Source organism: Tinamus guttatus, unplaced genomic scaffold, assembly GCF_059628265.1.
Source record: "Tinamus guttatus ecotype Peru unplaced genomic scaffold, ASM5962826v1 Tinamus_guttatus_pri_ptg000356l, whole genome shotgun sequence".
Classification (NCBI taxonomy): Eukaryota; Metazoa; Chordata; class Aves; order Tinamiformes; family Tinamidae; genus Tinamus; species Tinamus guttatus.
The window spans coordinates 509,608-531,387 of record NW_028288890.1 but is presented as its reverse complement, the minus strand read 5'-3'; the positions used below and the strand labels follow the sequence as shown (position 1 = coordinate 531,387).

The 21,780-nt window shown below is 60.6% G+C and overlaps 1 protein-coding gene across 1 annotated transcript; it reads right to left on the bottom strand.

Annotated features, from left to right (window-relative positions):
* Window positions 1–428: 428 nt before the first annotated feature.
* On the bottom strand, window positions 429–21,533 carry RTN4RL1 (reticulon 4 receptor like 1). The gene is made up of 2 exons (XM_088530035.1): window positions 21,446–21,533; window positions 429–1,774 (listed from the first exon to the last, which is right to left on the bottom strand). The coding sequence occupies exons 1-2, from the start codon at window positions 21,456–21,458 to the stop codon at window positions 429–431; spliced, it is 1,359 nt and encodes a 452-aa protein (XP_088386161.1). The 5' UTR covers window positions 21,459–21,533.
* Window positions 21,534–21,780: the final 247 nt, after the last annotated feature.

The window sequence follows — 21,780 nt, the reverse complement described above, 5'->3', positions numbered from 1 at the left end:
GGCCTGAGATATCGGGGTGTGAGATTGTCTTCGGCAGAGATTTCCAGCCACCTTTGGCCTGGGCTGGGGAGGGTTGGAGCCAAAAAAAGGACTTCAAAAGTGGGAGAGAAGTGGGGAGAACCAACGTTTTGCCAGCACGCGCGTCCTCGTAGGCTTCACCGGTGATGGTTTGGACAACGTTGCGTCCCTCTCGGCGGTTTTAAGCGCGCTCAGGGCTCCGCGTGGCCCCGCTCCGTGTGTCCGGCAGCCGCCCGGCTTTCCAGCGGCGCCGGCTCGGGCCCATTCCTGCGGCGCCTCTCCCCGCGCGCTGCCCTTCCCGGGGCCGAATCCTCCACACACAACACGCGGGCGCGCGAGAGAGACAGAGAAAAGAAGGAGAAAAGAAACTGTGGTCCGGGGCGGCGGAGAGCCGGGGCGGCCGCGGCGCCTCAGCGCAGGATGGCCGCCAAGGCCACGGCGAAGGCGAGCAGCGAGGCGCGGGGCCCCGCGCAGCCGGCGGCCTGCTGCACGCCGGAGGGCGGCCGCACCGGCGGCCGCCGCGTGCACTTGCCCCGGCGTCTCGGCGGCGCCGTGGGCAGCGCGCCGAAGCCGAACTTGTGCTGGTAGTCGGGCACGTAGTCCTGCGGGTCGGGAATGCCCTTGCGCGGGCCCGCCTTGCCCGCGCGCTGGCGGCCCCGGGGGCTCGTGCAGTTCTTGCCGGGCTTGCGGGAGCCGGGGGCGGCCGCCGGCGGGCCGCCGTGCAGGCTGTTGTCGGCGCCGCTCTCCGGGCCCTTGTCCTTGGCGGGGTGGTGCGGGTGGCGGTGGCCCTTGGCGGCTCCTCGCTCCGCGCCGGGGAAGGCGTGTGTCTTCATCTGGTGGAGGGACTCGGCGCCCGAACAGTTCCTAAAGTCTTCGGCCCGCAGCGCCTTGAGGTCCTTGCCGCGCGCCCGCTCGGGCGCCTCGCACGGCACACTCGAGCTGGAGCCCCGGAAGCGCCGCAGCCATTCCCAGAGCGAGCGGGCCTTGCAGTCGCAGCCCCACGGGTTCCCGTTGAGCCGCAGGAACTCCAGGGCCCCCAGCGGGGCCAGGCAGTCGCCCGACAGCTCCGAGAGGCTGTTGTTGAAGAGGAAGAGGGTGGTCAGTCGCCGGAGGTCGTGGAAAGCCCGCCTGTGAACCCACTGCAGCTGGTTCTGGTGGATGAGCAGCCGGTCCAGGTTCACGAGGCCCCTGAATGTGTTCTGGTGGAGGCTCCAGAGCTTGTTTCCGTGCAGGAAGAGATGGCTGAGGTTGACCAAGTCAACAAAAATGTCGTCCTGGAGGAACTCAATGTGGTTGTCTTGCAGGTAAAGGTACTGCAGGTTGTGGAGGCCGCCAAAGATCCCGCTGGGCAGGGAGCTCAGCCCGCACTTGTACAGGTACAAGGCATGGAGTTTCACCAGCCCTTGGAAGGTATCCGCTGCCAAAGCCCTTAAGTAGCGGTTGTCCCCCAAATCCAGCTCCTCCAGGTTCACGAAGCCCTCAAAGGTGTTGGGGTCGATGAAGGTGATGTTGTTGGAGTAGATCCAAAGGGTGACCATGGAGGGGCTGAAGTGGCCCCGCAGCAGCAAGGTGATCTGGTTGTTCTGGAGGAAGATCCTCTCGCTGTCCTCGGGGATGCCCTCGGGAATGGTGACAAAGTTGTGGGCCTGGCAGCTGACAGTCATGGGTGATGGGTAGCACACGCAGTCGCTGGGGCAGCCCACGGCCACCTGGACCTTCAGCCCCAGCAGCACCAGGAGCAGCTCCGCGAAACCCCCTGTGCGGAGAGAGGCGAGAGTGGGATCAGGCCGGGGGAAGACGCGCGGCTCCCTCCAACCCACCCGCCTGACATCGGCGGTGAGGATTATTCCCAGAGAAAAACGCACCCGGTTAACTTGTCTCCCTTCTGGGATCACAAGTTATCCACCGAAACGAGCGGGTCCGTCGCATGCAATGGCGCAGTCATGCTCTATGGAGCGCCTCCTTGGCTGCCTTGAGCCCTAGCAGGGAAAAGGAATCTTTCCCTGGGGAATTCGCCCCGGCAGGTGCCAAAGTTTGCAAGTAGGGAGAGCAGCCAGCGGAGATGCATCCACAGCAAGCGCAAAGGAGCGAAACCGGCGGTGCCGGAATGCAGCTCCGAGCACCGACCGTCCCACCCGGCCATCCTTAGCTTTGCTGTTTACTTGCAGTAATCCCAAAAAGCAAGGGTGGCAGGGGGTTGCCTCTAATTATCCTGCGCTGTTATCTCCAGATACTCTCTTATCATCCCCCGTTAAGCACCTGGAGCTGAATACATGTGGGAAGCAAAACAAAAATCTGGTTTCTTGTTCGTTTTGTTTAAAATAGAGCTCACGGGCTAGTGCTGCCTTGTGTGTTGCATGGAGGGTTATTGCTGCACGGTTAATAGCAGGTGACCTGTGCATTGGGATGCATTCTTGGAATGCAAAATTTTTAGGAAAAAGATGTTATTACTCAGACTCTTCAGAAATAATCAGGAAGGACCAGTCATCTTGGGCTGCACTATCACTAAAAAATAGCACAGCTAGTGATAACATGGCCAAAGTGTTTGCCCGGGCCTCCTGCCCGAGGAGCACGGGGAATTTTTTCCAGCTCTGCCCTCCGGAGGTGAAGCACCAGGTACCGTGTGGGTCTCGTGCCAGGCGCTGCTTCCTCCCTGCCAAAAACACTCCCTCGCTTTATCTGGGCGACACCAAGACTCGTGCAGCTCCTTTGCTCGCTAGCGAAACCCTGCCGGGCCCAAGCGTGCGGAACCTGTTATTGCAAATACCAAATCATGAGGTCCTGAATCAATAAAGCATCTCCCAGTCTTAAGCAGCAGGTCAGCGGAACGCGTCTGCTTCCAGAGGGCAGTTTTATGTGCAGCTCCCCAACACGAGAGCTGGAAGTTGATGGGATTGCTGAATTTCCCATATGGAATGACAGTGGCAGGATGCTCCTAGGGATGCTGGTAATGGACAGAGGTGACCAGGGTCTTCCTTGCATGAAATCAGGGTCCCAAATGCTTCCAAAACAGAGCGCTGGCGGGTAACATCTCTGTGAACATCGGCAGGAACCCTGTTGTGTTGGTCCATGAACTCATGGATATTTATGACTCTGGCCTGAGGTTCCTATGGAAAAGAAGCATCTCCTGCTGCAGCAGGCGGTTGAGGGTTGTTCCAGGTGCAGCACCATCTTGCATTGCTTCAAGAGGAAGATAGTAGGAGGAAAAGCCAGGGTTGGATCCACTCGCGTACTGCCACACGAGGATAAGGAGAATTTGGAAATGGAGCAAGGTTGAGCTCTCAGGAAAAAAATATATATAAACATGGGTGGGACTTCAGAGGAGGAAATGTGTTGGAAAGAGAAAAGGCATGGATGTGCTCGGAGCATGTGGCCTTCTCAAGGATGCTATTTCTCCAACCCCATAAAATCCGCTGATTGCCCAGTGCTGGAATAGTCAGGATTTTTAGATCCGGATACCAGAGCTATAGAAACAACCCAGCCTCGACCACGGCGCTTGAAACTCCAGCATCAACCCCAGTGCTGCGCTGAGCTCGGCTGGGGCCACACGGTGCTTCAGCCTCCGCCTGGCTCCTGCAGTCGGAAAAGCTCCATCGGGAGCTGCCCCGGCCCGAGGTTGCTCCCATAGGATGCGGCTCCTGCCCGGCTCGGCGGGCGCCTTGCTCCGGACGGAAACCTTTTGACTTCATCTTGTAAAGGTTGCGAGGCAGATGGAGGGTCGTCGGCGCGCATGTCAGGGGAGGGAGAGCTTCAAAAGCCGAACGGGAAAACGCTGCAGAAAAGGGAAAACGCTGCAGGAACCTGCCAGCAAAGCGAATGAAAACAAAGCCCCGTCGACACGGATAAAACCAGCCAGGAGCTCTTCATCTCCCGCCTTCCCGCTGCCGCCGTCCGGCTTCGGCAGCGCTCAGCCCTGCTCGCCGTGTCCTTCTGCATCCCCTCGCTTGTGACCGAGGTCTCGGTGACTGGGATGAATTCGCTGGACTGTCCAAACCATTTCCCATGCAGCATCTCTCTAATTGGGCATTAATTAGGCATTAGTTAATGAACGCTTGAAATAATTTATCTTTGGATGTGTCCAGTTTGCAGTCTTACTTTTAACAGCGTTATCCTCGTTATTAGATTAACATCATTATAAATGTTCTTCATTACCTGCTTGTTTCCATTGTATTAGCCGTATTATTGAGAGTGAAAATCACTCCTCCCGAATGCATTATTGATGAGTAAGGACTTTCTATATGTAGCACGGGATTAATTGTTATACGGCATAATGCATTTAGTGTTAAGCCTCAATTTGTGCAAGAGCCGAAACGGCCGGGAGAATGCAGACACCCGGAGACAGCAGCCTTGTCCAGACGCGGCAAATCTTCCCCGGATGCCTCTTCCAGACCATGTTCCTGCCCACGCCGGTGCCAGAACAGGAAGGCAGAAGAAAAAACTGTTTTTTTTTCCACCCGGGATGCTGGGGCAGGCTGGAATAGCCGGCACCTCTCCTGACACTGATGGTTTTTCCTCTCTGCCCGGAGAAGCTGGACCGAGGGGGTTGTTGCTTTTTTGCACCTCTCCTTTGACACCATCTGCTTTGGGAGCCCTGGACTCGCACCCCTGGCAGCTCTGCAGGTCCTGCCCGGGCTGCTGGATTTATAAGCTCTTCAGAGCAGAGCCCTGGTCTTCTGGTGGCTGATTTATGTGTTTCTGCAGCCATAAAACACTATGTATAGCCACTACATGGCATAAATAATAATACTTAACCGGAGCGCGCTACAAGTGGGGACGAAGCACCCGGCTGCTGCTCGTGGGCTGTGTTTTCCGGGAGGCAGGAGCTTCCTCATCCCCGCCGGGGCCGCGTTCGCGCCTGGCCTAGCACCCGGGCCCAGATGTCACCCGCCGCCCCGTTCGCACCCGCCACCCACCCCGCGACGCCTCGGGAATCAACCCTGAGAGAACTGGGACACCCAGACATGCCGGTGACCCCCAGGGAAAACTCCCTTGGGAAGCTGGGAGACGGCTCCGGAGGGGACGTCAGCACCGCGCCGCAGGAGCTGCCATCGTGGAGAAGTGGCAGCCCCAAGCGCTGGCCGGGCAGTGCCCACGGAAGGGGAAAAGACCGGAGCAGGGATGGCCACCGGGCACGAGCCAAGAGCAGGGACTTCAGATTGGGGACACTTTGACAAAGCAGGGTCAGACCTATGGTTAGTAGCTGCATAAATATATATATATATATTTTTTTTTTTTTTTGCAAGGCAGAGGATAAAATAAACAAGCCCATCCCGACTGTCACAGCCTGAATTCCCCAGCGAGCGGCAGCGAGCGCTCAGCCGCGGCGCGGAGCATCTCCCAGGCCCGCTCCCGGCCCTGCCTTCCCCGGCATCAGGCCTGGCTCGGCTGGCCCTGCCAGCTGCAACCCCCCATGCACCTTCCACATATATATTTCCTTCTTCTTTTTCCTTTTTTTTTTTCATTTTGCAAACGGCGTCATAAATAACTGACAGCTCCCAGCTGTTGGGAGTTACGGTTTCCGATGGAGTGACAGCTGCTCCCAATCCCCCAGTCGTCACCCCGGCAGTTCTGGAACATTTCAGCGACATAAAAATCATTGGAGATAATTTCGGTTTTGCATAATTTGGTTAGGCAAGCTGTGATTTAATGGCAATTATGACCTCGGAGGAGGAAGCTGAGCGGGAGGCTCGGGGAGCCGTTAGCTGGGGCTGCGGGGCCGGGGCTCTTCCACGGAGGAGGTGCCGCGAGGAACCCCCCTGTGCCAGCAGCTGGAATTCCTCTTCCTGGATCAGGAAGGATGCAAGGAAATTCAGCGTGTTGCTAGTGCTGAAGGGCTTTGGGAAGAAGATGCTGCTGCAAGATGCAGAGGGTTCCTTGCGCTTGGAGCTGTCACCTCCGTCCCGGGCACTCTACAAGCCCCGTGTTTGCATTTTGCCCTCAATGGGGTCACAATTAGGAATAATTATGTTTTTATTAATTATTCTGCCCAGCGGCTTGCAGGGGAGAACAGCGTGGCCCGGCAGCAGCGGCTTTTGGCCGAGCTGAGAAGGCCCCCCTTGCTCCAGCCCCATCGTGGCCTGTGTTTGCTGCGAGATGAAGCTCAGGGCACAGATCGGGCTCTGCCAAACGCCCCAATCCTGCCCCAAACGCCCCAATCCTGCCCCAAACGCCCCAATCCTGCCCCAAACGCAGCCCCGCAGGCAGCAGCCGGTTCCGCTGCCGTGCACTGACCCCGCAGCCGAGCTGCTCACCTTCCCCCCAAAGTCACGGCCAAGGTCACCGGGAAGTTTCTGGAGCTCAGTCATTAACTCCGATTGCACTCGGAAACCAGACCATAAATTTCTTAGTGTAATAACGCAAAAATCAATAGCTCTGCTTGAAACAACAGCTCCGTCTTCCATTTCAGCCAGGTCCGATGGCTCCCCGCGGGCCGCGTCCCTCCGAGCCGGCGCAGCGGAGCGCAGGGCAGCAGGACCCAGGGTCACGTCACGCGTTTATCCCTCTCCCGCAGTTAAACTTGAGGATGATTTTTAAAATGAAAAAATAATTAAAAAAAAAAAAGCAAAGGATGCCGAGACAGGAGCCTTTTACGCTCCGTCTCTCCGACATCCTGTCCGGCGCGTGGTCCCTTAGGCTTTCCGTGCTGCAGAAAGGCTTTTAACAGCAAGGGATGCCCGAGCTGGCGCGGACTTGCAGAGGGGGAGCAAAAATACGGGAAAATCGGCTCTTTTCCAGGCCTGGCGTTGGGGGCGCGGGAGGGAGGTCTGGCTCCGCTCGCCTGCTGGTTTTCCCTGGCTCCCTGTCGCCCCGGCTCCACGGCAGGGTTGTCTTGCGCGTGTTGGTGGATGTGTGATCCTCCAAAACAAATTAGCACCGATTCGCTTCTATCCAGAGCGCAGCCATCAGGGAACGGCTCCTGAATTCGCAGCGAAGGAAAGCAATAACGCTTCCAGCGCGCTAATCCTCTCCGCCGGCAGCCCCTGAACCCGCTCCCACTGCTGCAGGCACCGCTGGAAATTACAGTTGTGCCGAGAAATAATAAATAAATAGAGAAATTGGCAGGGTAGGCACGGGTCCAAAGGATTTGTACCCTAATGTGGAAGTCCCTGTTTAATTAGCACTCCTCTCTCCCGGCGCCTGCATCTCCTCCGCTCCCGGCTCGTGCTAAAGTAAATAGAGAGGGGGAGAAAAAAAGAGGCCAATGGTGGAAGTGGCTGTGGGATTGGGAACTCAGATATGGAAACTCGTTTAATTTAAATGCTTGTTTCAGGTCTAATATATGCAGGAAACAGAGGGAATAGAGAGCGCGTTCTTCCCATGTAATCCGCTCTACTTAACCCCAGTTTGGAATAAAGCTTTTGCTGTAATGATACCCTTGGAGTACAGGGGGGAAATGGCTTTGGATGCTGCTTGGAGCTGATCCGGACCATCCCACTGCTGCCTCTGGGCATGGAACGAGCACCCGAGTACCTCAGTGGGCAGGTAAAAGAGGGTTTTTTGGAGAAAACCGTTCACGTTGGAGGCTGAGCTGCTGCTTGCCTGCACGCGGGGTTGGGGGCCCGTTTTCCTCGCCTGAGTCTTCCTCTCCCTTCTGCACGAGGGCTTGTTGCTGTTTTGCAAAAGCTGCTTGGACTTTCCTGGGGGAAAAGTGGATTGGAGGCAAGAGGCACGGTGGGAAGTGCATGGGGCATCCCGGTCCTGCCCTGGGAATGGGAGTCCCGTGGGAAAAACGCCGGCAGCCACATAGGGTATTGGGAATGAGGGAGTCAGCGGAGAAGACCAGAGAGCTCTTTGGGTACTGGGGAAGGCGCTAGGAATCCAAGGAAAGAGGAATCCAGGGGGGGAAGTTGATCGTCACGGATTGCCTGCCTGTGTCCCAGGGATCAGCTCCTGCTCCCATTTTGTCCCGAGGTGACGACTTTTCCTCCCGTTCGCAGCCATGCCAAGCAGCTGGTGCCGCTCGGGATGCCGTTCCCAGCGCCGACGGAACAGCAAACCGCAGCTGAGCGCGAGGAGGAGGCAGATTCCCCAGTCACGTCCCACCAGCCGGGCCCTGCAAAGGGCTTCTTGGTGGTGGGAAACGGAGCCAGGATGGCGCAAACGTGAGATCTAAGCACGAATCAACAGCTGCTGCTGCTGGCAGTGCCCGCCTGGCATCCACGCCGCATCCCGCGGGAAGCCGGCGATGCCTCGGAGCGTCTCCCGGGCACATCTCCCCCTTGATGGGGCTGGGGATTGGGGACGGGGATGTGGCACGTGCGGCGGGGCGAGCGTCACCACGGCGGTGGCCCTGCGTGCGGCAGCAGCCCGTGTCCTGCCAGCTCATTCCGCGCTGCATCCGCTGCCTTTCATCCCTTTGCAGCTGCTCTGCGTTTCAGATTTACTGGATGTCCTTGCGTTCCGTGGATGAGAGGGCAAATTGGAGCCTGCGAGGCACCTTCTTTGCCGTTCGGCAGCGGATCATCCTGCCGGCAGCAGGGGGGAAGGAGAGTGACGGGCCCGCATCAAAGCCGCCCGCTCCGGCACATTTTCTGCCCGCAATAAAAAGCCTTTGCGTCAACCAGAGCCCGGCCTCGAGCCGCAGGGCCCTGGGCCGGGCCCTGAATGGGGAACAAAACCTTTCAGGCCACCGAGGTGACGCGGACAAGGTGCTCTGGTGACATCCCACCTTGTCTCACTGCATCCTGATGCGGCAGGAGCCGGGATTTGGGCTGCTGGGATGCAGGATGGGACCAAACTGCCGCCACGGAGGCGTTCAGGGCTCTGGGCTCATCCTTGCCACCAGCCAGAGCGTTTTCTCCACCCGTGTGCCCGGAGGGGACGTGGGCGAGTGCGCAGCCCTCGGCGCCCCGCGAGCGCCCGCTGCATTACCGGGCGCTTTAACAGCTCGATAAAAACAGCTTCCGAACAGGCTGCGGGACGCGCCGGCATCGCCGGCGGCTGGGAGCTGTCTGCTCCCGCTCCCGCGCCGCCGGCACAGGAAGGGCAAGCAATTACGGCATGGGGTCTGCGAGGTCTCCGGAGGATAATTTCTATTAATTATAGCCCGCGCGGGATACGGTGACACCAGGAAACGGAGAGCTGCGAGCAGGGATCGTTTTGGGGAGGGAAGTGGAGCAGCGTCTCGGCTGGAAGGCACCAAGAAGCATCGGTGCCGTCCCATGCACGAGGCCGGGGCTCGCGGGGCAGTTTTGGGGTCAGCGCCCACCAGGCAGTGTGGGGACACTCGCTGGGAGGCAGGAGGAGAGGCTGGGGACAGCACTCGGCTGCTCGTAGCGCCGGGACGCAGGAGGTGACGGCGCAGTCCTCACCGCCCCGTCCTGCCACCGGGCTTGGCCATTCCATCCCGCACAAGGATCAGGTTTAAAAATAATAATTAAAAAAAAAAAGAGCAAAACAACAATGTTCTGGCTTTTCCTGTAACTGGCCGGGCTCCCATTTAATGCATCTCAGCAGCTTAATGGCCTGGCAGCGGTGGCTGGGGACCGCAGCGCTGCTGTGCTCTTTTGCCCTCCGATGCTTGGACTCTTGCCCTGCTGTCTGCGGAGCTGGGGCGGCTGCCGCAGCTCTTCCCGGCCTCACGTGATGCCAATCGCTTTCCTTGGAGCTAATCAGCGCCTCTTTCGCAGCGAGCCGTTATAAATCCCGTTACGATCCCGTCTTTGCTAGGCAATAACAGTTAGCGCGAGGCGCGCACAGAGGCTGCTGCAAACCCGCGCGCTCGCCCGGGCAATGCTCGCAGCGTCAGACCCTCTGCGATCCATTTGCCCGAGACGGTCCAAAGACGGGGCTGGTGTGTTAGAAAGGTGCTGGGAAAGGTCTGGGAATAAGGACACGGGGATGAGGTGGCCTCGTGCACGGGCACCACTTCCCGTGGAGCGATGGGTCCCTCTGCGGGGATGGACGTCCCAGCTCCCTGGAGCCCCTGAAATGGAGCCCTCCTGGCCATCACAAACAGCAGGACTAGGTTTTTTTTGTTTGTTTACGTGTCCGTTTTTAAAGAAAGGAAAGAGTTTGACATAAGAAAAAAGAGACACAACTGAAACGCTCATTAAAACTGAGGTTTCCCTGTCGAAGTGGCCACATCTTCTCCAAAGGCTCCCCAGGCCATGACATACCATGTCCGAGACTTTCCTCCCTCCTGACCCTGGCGGCTTTTGTGGTTCCAAATGTTTCTGCTGGAAGCGGGAGAGAGGGAGCAGCTCCGCGCTTCCCGCCTTCCCTCCTATGGCCGAGCAGGCACTTGATTCTCCTGACAGCAGCTGCTGCTTCCACAGGCTCCGCTCGGAAGCGGAAGACGTCTTTGCTAGACCCATTTTCAGGCCTTTCGTTGTCTGTATCACAACACAAAGGGCATTTAAGCACAACCGCCTGTAATCCAGGCTGGGGAGAGGCCAGGGTGGGCGCTTCTCTGGTCCCCGTCCTCCCGCTCCCGTTCCCCGGAGCATTCCGCATCCCGGGGAGCTGCCGTGATATCAGCCGCGCTCGGCTCTGCTCCGGTTGCAAAGAAATTGCCACAATTTCCAAAATACCTTTTTGGTGTCCAAGACACCTTTGCCCCCCTCCACACGTCGTGCCTGCGCTCTCCCGTTTTCCCTCTGATTCCTTCCTCTGCTCCGGCGCTGGAGCACACGCTCAGCATCCCAGTCCCCCCAGCACCGCGAGGGTGATGCCGGCCGGAGCGCGCGCCACCTCCCATCGGAATAACCTTTCAGGTCTCATTTAGCGCCTCTCTCTTCCCGCTGCACAGCCGCGCCGTGAGCACGTTGCTAATTGCAACTTTTAACGCGTTGCATCACGGAGGAGCCCGACCGAACGCGGCCATTTCGCGCATCCCAGCGGCAGCGTGAGCCGTGCAAGGACACGGGGTCCCTCTGCTCCTGGCGTTTGCAAGGACAGGGAGGATGTTCCTGTGGGAATACTTAGGCAGAGGCTTGGGTAGATAAGTAGGGATGGACTCCATCAATTCGGGAACAGAATAAAACCCGGAGGCAGCCACTATGTTCAGGAGCATTGGGAATGTTGGCTGGGAAAAGTGTCACCCTGCAAGGTTTGGGCTAAGGCAGTGGGGGGGGAGCACAAGCAGCGCAGAAGTGGTGGCTCCAGGGAGGAAGGAGCCAGCGGAGGCTCCCAGTGCTGGCACTGGGCTCCCAGCTGGGGGAAAACTTGGATATGGAGAGACTGGGATCCCCACGGCCGGGCCTTGGACGTCTCTGGCTGGGCCAGCTCAATGGCAGCCAGTTGGGGAGCTGCAAGTCACAGCGGAGCCGAACCCAGCAAGGAGATAAAAATGTTGGGCACCTTGTGGGTTAGAAGCAGAAAGACACCAAATGCTGGGGATTTCTCCTGGACAAAGAACCACACAACCGGGAGACGCTCATCCCTAAAGCATCATCCCTGGCTAACAGATCAATCCAGGAGCACGGAAAAGGGCGGCTCATCCTTTGCTGCGCTCCAAGGAAGAGCCAACGATTCCCTAAGAAAACACAGTGGGGAAATGCAACTGTGCGTGTCCATGGCTGTGACACGTGGGAAATGCCCCTGTCCACGCCACGGCCGTACAGGGACTCGCTGCGGGCACCGCGCTGGCGCCTCATCCCGCTTCCGAACCGGAGCACGCGCTGGGAGTATCCCCCGGTGAGCCGGCTCAGCCGAGCAGGATAAACTGCTGCTGCCGGGAAGCAGCGAGCAGCCAATGCAGCAGCAAAGTCCTCCCTGCTCCTGGCCCCCAGCTCGCCTCTGCTGGAAAAAACGCCAAAATCATGGGGAAAAAATAGCACTGGATGGCCAAAGCCTGGGGAAAAAGGCGAGTGTGATGGCCAGGTCAGTGCAGCCTGCCCTGCTCTGGCCACTTTTCCAGGTGGGACCTCAAGGAAGGTCCCAGTGCGTTGTTCCCATGTCTGAACCACAACCTGTTCTGGTGGATCCACTGGCTTCCCTGCTGCTGGAAGGATCCAAAGGACCCAAGCTGACCGGGAAGGGGGAAAGGGGCCGTGGAGCAGGTTGGTGTCCAGGCGCTGCCATCGCGGCTCCTCTCTCTCTGCTCTGGCTCCATTTGCAGCTTTATTAAATCGGGAGCCAATTTCGGCAACGTTTCTTGCAAGCGGCTCCGCCTTGCAGGTGTGCGGGATTTATGCGCGATAAAGAAAGCCATTATGGGGAAACAGCAATCTTCAAAGACCACCTTGGAGACCCCGGCAAAACAAAAACACTAGCCCGTGCAAATGGGCAATTAAGTTTCAAAATACTCGTGTGCCATGAAAAGCGCCGTCCCCACAGAGAACAGGCCTTTAAGGCAATTTTCCCCAGCCCTACTCAGCGTTCACTCAAAAACGCCTTTTAAAAACAACATGTGATTTCCCCTTGCTCCTCCTCCTCCCCTCCCGCCTTTGCTCAATTCCTCTCTTCCAGGTGGGAATGAGGCAGCTCCCAACTGGAGAGACTCTCGCCTGTGCTTTGGGAGAAGCTGCTGGAGCTGCAGGAAGGACTTGGAGGCGACCTGGCCATGAATGACCCCCAAATATGATGATTTATGGATGCAAAACTGTAATTCCTGGAAAGACCAATGCCCAGGCATCTCCACCTGGGGATTGCTGACCAGCACTTTGGGCTCACTCACTGCTCGGACATTAATTAAAAGCGCCTAATTAACCTGTGGAACGCACTGCCACTAGGTAGCGGCGAGGCCAGGGGCTTAGCGGGATTCGGGGGAGGATTATATGTTTAAATGGATAATGAGAACATCTGCCGGTACATTAGCCGGGATAAAGCAGAATTAGGGATAAGAGCCCTCCCGTGCCGGGGCGCGAGCCAGCACGGCGTGCCGGGGCCGCCCAGAGCGTGGGAACATCCCGGCCGGACACATGGAGCGGCAGAGCAAGGAAAAACATTTAACCATTTCCCCGCAAAGAAGCATCCTTTAAAACACGCTGCCGCCTCCCGGGGTTAATGCGCCGGCCGCGCTCTCCCTCCGCGCGTTTCCTCGGCGCGCGCTGACCCGCTGCGAAATTGCGGCCAGCCGCGCTGAATATTTTAAGAGCAGCAATGCAGTGGCGGCCGCGCTGCAAGGCAGGCCGGGAGCCGGAGCAGGGCCCTCGCCTCCCCCCCGCGCTGCCAGCCCATTAGCACAGTTCAGGGAAACCTAAAAAATTCAGGAGCCCGAGCCGAAATCCGCGGCGTTGCGCCGGAGAACGGCGCGCTGGCCTCGCTGGATGCAGCGAGACACAGGGCTGGGACCGCTGTGTCTTGTCACCGTCCCCGCGCTGCTCCGAGTCCCCCGGTGCTGGCTGGGTGTCCCCGGGGCTCGCTTGCTCGCGCGCTGCTGGTGCAAATGCCTCTCTTCAGCACTTTTGGTATCTGGGGCAGCGCGGGCTGGGAGCGCCGGGAAGCGGAGGAAGAAAAAGGCGGCTCTGCATAAACCTAGGGAAAGCGGAGCCGCGTTTTGGGCCTCCTTCCCGTGCAGCCTGCGGGGCCGAGCGAGCTGTGCGCACCAGCACAAGGCACCCTGCGCTCTCCCTGCCTCTAATTCCACATATTGAGCCATAAAAAACACATTTCCCTGCGTAAAAAGACATCGTCCATCCCAGTGGCATCGGCACCCGCTGCTCCCCACAGTGCCCAGCAGCATCTGTGGCTCTGGCAGCTCCCGCAGTCCGACCCTCCGTGGCGGGTCCCCACGACGCGTGGCGAGGGCGGAGCGGTGCCATCCCCGTCCCCGGAGCAGCAACAGCTCCGGGCGCTTTTGCATTCCAGGCGGAAGCGGCCAGATTAATCGCCTTGTGCCGGTTCTGTCACCCGCCGGGATGTATTTTCTTCCTGGAATTTACAAGTAGTTCTGTCGGGGAAATAAACAGCCGCAGATAAAAATTACATTGTCACCGCGCAGGTGTGATGGATGCCGGAGCCGGGTCCGCGGCGCGACGCCGGCACGAGTGGCCCAGAGTGGCCACCAACCAGGTCACCGTGCTGCCAACCCTGGGAGAAAGCGGGATCCGGGCTACAAGGAGCCCTGTGGTGGCAGTTCTTTGGGAAAACCCCTTTCCAGGCTCTTTTGCGGAGTCCCCAGCTCGGCTCTCACTTGCATTTTGAGCATGGAGTAGGGCAGCCCCCGGGGCGAGGTGTAAGGAGGATTAATGCGATTTACAGCAGGTCTCTTTTGAGCCGCTCTCCTGCTTCATCTTGATCTGCTTCCCTGGGCCGCGCTGCCTCTGGAGAGCCCGTCCTCGTACCACCAAGTGCATCTACAGAGCCGGCCGTGCCACCCTGGCGCTGGGACGGATCTTCCACCGCTCACGGTGGAAAGTTGAAGTTGTGTCAAAACCGCTGGAAAAAAGGGAAAAGGGAAAGGCCGAGCGGCTCCTCTGCCGTGATGGACTCGTGATGGAGCAGGGAGCTGCATCCCAAGCTGCTGGGGTCCCACCGGGAGCCCGCAGTGTCTTCCCCAGCTGCCTCCCAGCTATTAATAAACCCACAGCAGCTGGCGGAGCCTCCACCGAGCCCATCCTCAGGATTTATCCGCACAGCCCGGCCTTATCAGCCATGCTTTTCACAAGCACTTAAATTCAGGAGGAAAAGGAAAAAGTGAAATCAGATAGAAATGCAGGTCTGTTTGCTGTTTTCTGCACTGGAACGGTTCTGGGTAAACAGCAGACGCCTTTGATGAAATCCCAGCAGGCTTAAACAATAAAGCTGGTTACAAACTCAATCTGGCGCAGATATCAGATCTGAAATTGTTTCAAAAAACATGTCAACATTTTCTAATGCCGCTGCAAAACTTCCTCGGCACCTTGCCACCAGCCTGCAGCTGCAGCGCGGGGCCCCGCGAGCCGGCCCCGAGCGCCGCCGGGGAATCCTGCCCCCAGAGGCGTGCGCTCCGCTCCGGCTGCGCGCGGAGCAAACTGGGGGCGAGCGATGGCAAATATCGCTTTGGAGACCCGGAGCAGCCCCTGGGCTGGCGGATCCTGCTTGGATGTTGACCCCAGGGAGGCTTTTTGCAGTATTTGGGGTGCTTTCTTGCTTGCGCTCTCCTCTGTGCTCGTGAGCTTCGCGCGGGGCTGCTGGTCCTAGCTGGGCACCACAGTGAGCGCGTTTGGCCCCGGGTTCAGTGCAGGCTCTGCTGAGGACAGTCGCCATTTCCAGAGGGGGAAAGCAATTTGCCAAGTGTTTGCTAACAGACGCGGATAAATGTTCCCCTTGGGAGCGTCGCCTCCAGCAACTCATGGTTGGATCCCTCCAGGAAAAAAGATGTGATCCCATGGTGGAAGAGCCCGGCACGCACAAGGCTGCTCCCACATCACTCCAAGCAACACCAGAGCCATCGCAGCTCCCAATCCTGCTGGATCTTCCCATCGCAGTCCAACTTCTGCCTGCAGCTCCCAGGAAGGCAGCGGAGGCCGGGCCAGGCTCGAGGCCACTCTCCACCCCATGAAGTGGCTGCAACGGCGGCTCCACTCGGAGCAGTCGTTTCCAAGCAATTTGGCAGAGCCCTGTTAGCAAATGCCCCCATATCGCCTTTGGCACCGCAGCAGCAGAACGGTGCGATTTGCACTCGGAAACCATATGGGAAAACAGAGCTGAGTGGCACATGCAGCCCAGCAGGACGCGACCGGCCGCACATCCCGACAGCCCCACGGCTCTTCCTGATACCCCCCAGGCTCAGCACCTCTGGGACACTGGATTAGCCCTCTCTGGGGCCTGTTCCTCCATGGGGAATTGGCTCCTTGCTAAGATCTGCCCCACACCCCTGGTTATTCCAACTGGGGTTTAGCCATTGCCTCCAACCCGCCCTCCGGCCATGTGTGGGCCAGCACCACACACGTGTCCTGGAGGTGGCCCGCGATGTCCCTGTCACACCTTAGCAGCCTTCACGCGCTAGGGCTGAGCCACCTTGCAAATGTGGCCGAGGAGTGAGCCCAAGTGAGCCCCAAAAGGGCCAGCAGAGTGGGGTGGCCGGGGGTGAGCCAGTCCTGGGGGACAGAGGCGGCAAGAGCCTTCCTCGGCAAGGAAGAGGAGGAGAAGGAAGGTGTCTCTGCACCAGAAGCAGCACAGCACAGAAAGGAAAATCCGGGAAGCGAGCAAAGGAAAAGCCGGGAAGAGAAGGAAGGAAAAGCCGGGAGGTGGCGGGGCCGGGCCGGGCCGGCGGGCGCCGCGGGGCGGGCTCGGCCCGGCGGGACGGGACGGTCGATGGGCGCTGCGCGGGGCCGGCGGCGGAGCCAGACGGGGCGCGGGGGGGACGCGCTCTCCCGGCTCGTATTAAATATTTACTCTGTTTGGTTTTGTTTTCTCCCGGCTCCATCGATCGGGCGGGAAGGGGGGCGCTCCGCGGGGAGGGGCCGGGGCCGAGCGGCGGGAGGGGCCGGGGCCGATACCGGTGCCGGTGCCGGTGCGGGGCCGGCCCGGGAACGCGCCGCGCCGCCGGCCCCGTTTCTATTTCCAGAGGAGCTGGGCTGGAAAAGGAACAAAAGCCGGAGAGGCTAAAAATAGCCGCCTCCTTCGCACCCGCGGCGGCCGGGAGCAGCAGGGCTCCTGGGGCCGGCACCCGCTTCCCGGCACCCGCTTCCCTGCGGATGCCCCCAGGACCCAGCGCAACCCGGGGGACCGGGACCGTCTGCCCCTGGGGTGTCTCCATCACCAGCGTTTGCCTAAGGCTCCCGGAGGCACTGGCAGCACCGCCAGGCGCCCACCGGGACCAGCTCCCCTTCCCCATTCCCGGCTCCGCAGCACCAGGCTCCAAAGCGGATCCTTTCACCCCCAGATCCCTGCAGCCACTGGATCCCTCCTTGGCACTGGCTGCCTGGGCGCCGGGCAGAGCGGAACAGGCTTGGGCAGACCTACTTTCAAGGCTTTAATCCTTTTTTTGCTTAAAGGATTTTTTTCCTTTTTTTTTTTTTTCTTTTCTTTTCCCTCCCTCTTTTCCCTTTTCCGCTCGGCAAAGATGCGGCCTGATCAGAGGAGAGACGCGGGGAGCTGACAAGCTGCGGAGTACGGAGGAAAAAGGAGAAAGAAATACATATTTATTACCCTCAATTATTAAAAAATAGATAGCAGCAGATCTTAGGCCCTGGCAGAGGCACCGCCGAGTCGCTTGTGTGAGGACGATTTTGTTTTTTTTTGGCTTTCCATTGAAATTATAATGTGCCGGGCTTGTTAGCAAAACCACCCCGGCGCATCCCGCTGGAGCCAGCGCCGCAGCCCGGACCCCTCGGTGCGGTAGAGCAGGATGAGCCCCCGCAGCCCCAGGGATGGATGGGCTTCCACCGCCTTGGCTTTTCCCTGGATTCGCCCCGAGGGAGCGCAGTAGGTTCTGCCCACGGGAAACGCAGCGGTTCCAGCCTGGGTGCCAAATTCAGGCCCGGTCAGGGGGAAATCTTGGCTTTCCAGGCTCCGTCCTGGTGCCGGTGTGGATGCCGCATGGCCTACACGCAGTGCTGTCCCACCGCGCTGGGACCCCCTGCAACTGGGACCCGCTCTTCCCATGGCACCGCTCACCCTCCATCATGAAAATCACCCTGGAGAGGATGGAAACACGAGCTCGGCTGCTCTGTGTCCCGCTCGGTGAGAGTGTTTGCGACGGGAAGGCCAGAGGACAGGCCAAAGGCGGGGGGCCCAAGCAGACGGTGGGCCGGAATGCTGCTAAAACCCCAGGAAAAAGGAGCTTTCGGCACCAAATGGAGTATTTTCCACTTAATACCCCTGCGATCCTAATCTGCACAAAGCAGATTCACCCCCGCGGCTCCCTGCCCTGCATCTGCCGCCCTGAGCGGTTAATGCGGGTGCTCCGGCCCCCTGCACATGCATCCGGGCTCCGCCGCGGCACCGGCAGCAGAATTCCCTGGCCACCAGCCTTGGTGGGGGAACAATCGTATTCCCACCAGCGATCCTCCCCTCCGCTTGTTCGCTTCCTGGTGATGCTGGGCCACGGGGATGCTGCCCACACGGCAGTCCGGAGCCGTGCATCCATTTTTTGGGACAACATGTAACTTCCCACTCGCTCCTCCTCAACCTTCCTGGCCACGCATGGGCCAAGTCCGACAGCTCCTCCCCACGTCTGCCCTCCTGCTTGTCGCGTCTCCCCTTGAATTCACCGCCGACCTGCTCCGTCAGGGGCATCTCCCCACTGCCCAGTCCCTTCCGGGGCCTCTCGGTGCCCCCACTGCCACGGCAAGGACCGAATCCGCAGTTCCTCTCGCTGATGTCCTGGGAACGCGTTAAGCCGTTCGCAAACCCGGAGCAGGCAGGATGTGGGAGGATGCACAGCCCGCTCCCCACATGGTGCCAAAGCAGGTGCCTCTGTATTTAATTCCCTGGGAAGGGTTGGGTGTTTTCCGGCTCGGTGCTGCCCTCCCATCGCGTGCAGCACCGCGGGGTCTGGCTCCAGCAAGGAGGTGGGTGCCAAATCACGCGGGATGGAAAACACCCCCCTGGCAGCAGCTTTGCCTGGTGCGTTGAGGGCAGCTCTTCCCAAGGCACCTGGAGCGCGAGCCGCGGCCCTCGCGGATGGCAAGTGCCCCTCGTGGCCCGGGCCGCTCGCTGCGGGGTCGGGAGCGCTGCAGTTTCCCCTGGGCTCTTTAGGAAATTAAACTTTTATAAGCACCAAGGTTTCTATGGGCTCCACGGGGCGCTGCGGCTGCGCCAGGCCCGCTCCGACAGCGGCTTTGGTGCCGCTCCGATGCTGAGCCCACCACGGCCGTCAGGCACCATTCTCCTGCAGGAGCTGGGGAGGGATCATTTTCCTCCCCCTCTCTCCATTCCCAGCCCTTCCCGACAAGCACCCGCTGCCCTGGGAAGCTTTCAGCAACCTCCCTCTGTGTGTAGGGGGGAGCGGGTGCCCCCCTGCCGACATTGGCGCGGTGGCGGGGGGCGGTTTTCCCTGTGCTGCTCCTCCGGAGCCCCCAGCGCCGGGCAGAGCTAAGCCAGCGATTGAGCTCTCCGTGACCTTGGTGTCATCCTTGACCTGGAAAGCTCCTTCCTCCCGCGCCTCCGACGCTGCGCTCGGGGCTGTTGCCACCTCCAGCAGGACGCAGGACGCGCTGCCTCATGCCCCGCGCCACGAGCAGCCCTGGATGGGCACGTCCCTTCCCAGGGACCGGCTGGTGACGGGTCCCCAGCGCTGCCGGGTGAGCACAGCCCATTCCCCCGCATCCCTGCTGCATGCCGCCCGCTCCACAAAAAAAAAGCCCCCTGGCCACTTATTGCTCCAGGGCAAAGTCAGTGGGGAAAATGTGTCCCCTCCCTCCGGGGATGGCCTGGCTCTGCACACGCTTGTCCCCCAGCCCGTGCACCACAGCATCCTCAGGGACTCTTCCCAGAGGGGTCATTCCTGGTGGGGACAGTGCTGTCGGTTTGGTCCCCAGGCCGTGCCACAAGTCCCCGCTTGGCCCCGGGTCCAGCCAGCTCCCCGGGACACCCGGCTCCCACAAGACAGCAGCACGCGGGGACGGTGGCAGCAGCGTCACCACCACAGCCGCCGCTGGATCAAACCAGAAAATATCTCTAAGCTTCGAGGCGCCGCATCCCTCTGAAGTGGAGCACGACAAAATCGCAGCCGCCTCTAAGCCCCGGGATAAGTGGCTTGGTGCCGGCACAGCGGAACTGCCGCCTCCCCCGCGCTCCCCTCGTCCCTCCCAGCACCACGGTGTCCCCCAAACCAGTTCTCCCCTCCACGGGGAGTCATCCCAGTCCAGCCGGTCGGAGCCTGCGACTCCGCCGGGAGTGGGAATCTCGGCCAGGCACACGGGGCCCTCCAGGCTCCCAAAACATGGGGCCGGGCGAGGCTCACACAGGATTGTGGGCCTTAATCTAACTGCCTGTTGAATTATTCAGGAATGGCATTAACTTATAAATGAGTGTGTTTGACTGATTTTGTGGTTGATGTACAGATAAATTCTAATGAAAGACAGCTACAAGATTTTAAATTATTAATTAGACTGCCACTTAACAAAGCCTATTTGGCACTCTATTTCCTTGCTTAACAAGACAAAAACTTTAAGAATAGGTTTTGTCTTAGCCCAGGGGCTGCTCATTTGCATTTTGTTTTTCTAGCTCCAGAAATGAGAGCTGTAGAGCTCGACCCTAGCAGGCCACTCCAGCAGGACAAGACCCGGTGCCGAGCTCAGTGCTGCTTCCTCCGGTGCTCCTCACCTCTCATCCAGCCTGGCCGCTGCTTTTCCAGCAGCTGCTGGCAGCTGGGATAGGGAAGCGGTATCAGGAAGCAGAGCGGTGCCGTGGCACTGAGCTGCCAGCCGAACGCATGAGCCGGAGCTGCTCTTTTTCCCGGAGGTTTTTGCAGCGCTGGTGCTGGCAGGAGCCGCGCTGCTGAGCTGAACAAAGGCGAGACGGGAGCCGCGGAGAGGAGCCTCGGAGCCTTGTGGCCACAAGGTGACTTTACCCACTGGCCAAAAGTTGCCTCCCTGGGCTGGGAGCACCAGCTCTCCCCATCCCAGCTGCTCTCCCCATTCCAGCGGGATGCGGGGAGCCGTGGGCACAGTGCTGGCATCCTTTCATCCTTGGCATCTCATGCCAAAGCCTCGCGTGTGGCTCCACTCAAGCCACCAGAGAGTGGCACGCGGCGGGGCACGATGCCCTCTGCCAGGCCACCTGCCCTGGGCACGCCATGCGGCCACCAAGCCAGGCGCCTTGGCCACTGTGGGGAAGGCAGCAGGAGACATTGGCATTGCCGAGGCCTGGGACAGCAACTGGGGGCACAGAGGGGACCAGCCCGGGACAGGACGGGGACCCCATGGGGCTGCTGAGCATCTCCACCCGCAGCCCGCCCAGGCCCAGCCCCGGCAGTGCCGGGGGGAGCCCTGCCTGCCCCCTCCCGAGCACTGGCCACAACCAGCATCTCCCTTCGCCGTGATGTCAAAAAGCTCCCCGATGATGTCCCAGGCGGTTGCCATGGAAATCGCGTGATGTCACGGCGGAGCAATCCTCCCCGGCGTGAAGGTGGGGGCCGGGACAGCCCCCCCCCCTCCCGCCCCCCCAACTTCCTAGTGTCCCCGCTGAGCTCCGAGGGGCACCCGTGGAACAGGGATACCGGGCACCATCGCGGCAGCACCCGCCAGCGGCGGTCCCCCCGCTACGACCCCCGGTGCCCCGCCGCGGTCCCCGCCGTAGCGCCGATGCCGCCGTGCTCCCGTACCCGCTGTAGAGCCGCGCTGCCCGCCGGTGCCCGCCGCGCTGCCGGTGCCCGCCGCGAGCCCCCCCCGCCGCCACCCGCCGCGTCCCCCGCCGTGCGCGCCGCGCCGCCGCCGCGCGCCCCGTTGCCTGCCGTCCCCAGGGACCTCCCGGCGGCTGCCGCGCCTCGGCGGCGTCCGGTAACGGCGGCGGCGGTGGCGGGGGGGGGCGCCCGGCAGCGCGGCCCCAACTTGGGCGGCGAGGCAAACTTCGGCGCCCGCGGTGCCCGGTGCCCTCCCGGTGCGGCGCTCACCTTGGCGGAGCATCTTGGAGCCGGTGCGGGGCGCGGTCTCCCGGCGCGGCGGCGGCGCTCAGAGCCGCGGGCGCGGCGGCGGCGGCGGCGGCAGCAGCGATCGGTGGCGGCGGCGGCGGCTGCACAGAGAGCGCGGAGCCGGGGCCCGGGCGAGCGGCCCCCGCCGGGGCATGGCGGGCCGGGCCGAGCCGCAGCGGCACCGGGAGCGGCGGCCCCGGTGCACCGGGAGCGGCGGCCGCTCCTCTGCCCGCCGCGCGTCCCGCCGCCGGCTTTTAGGGGGGGAGCCGCCCCCTCGGGGCTGGGGCCGCCGCCGCCGCCCCCCACCCCCTCGGGCA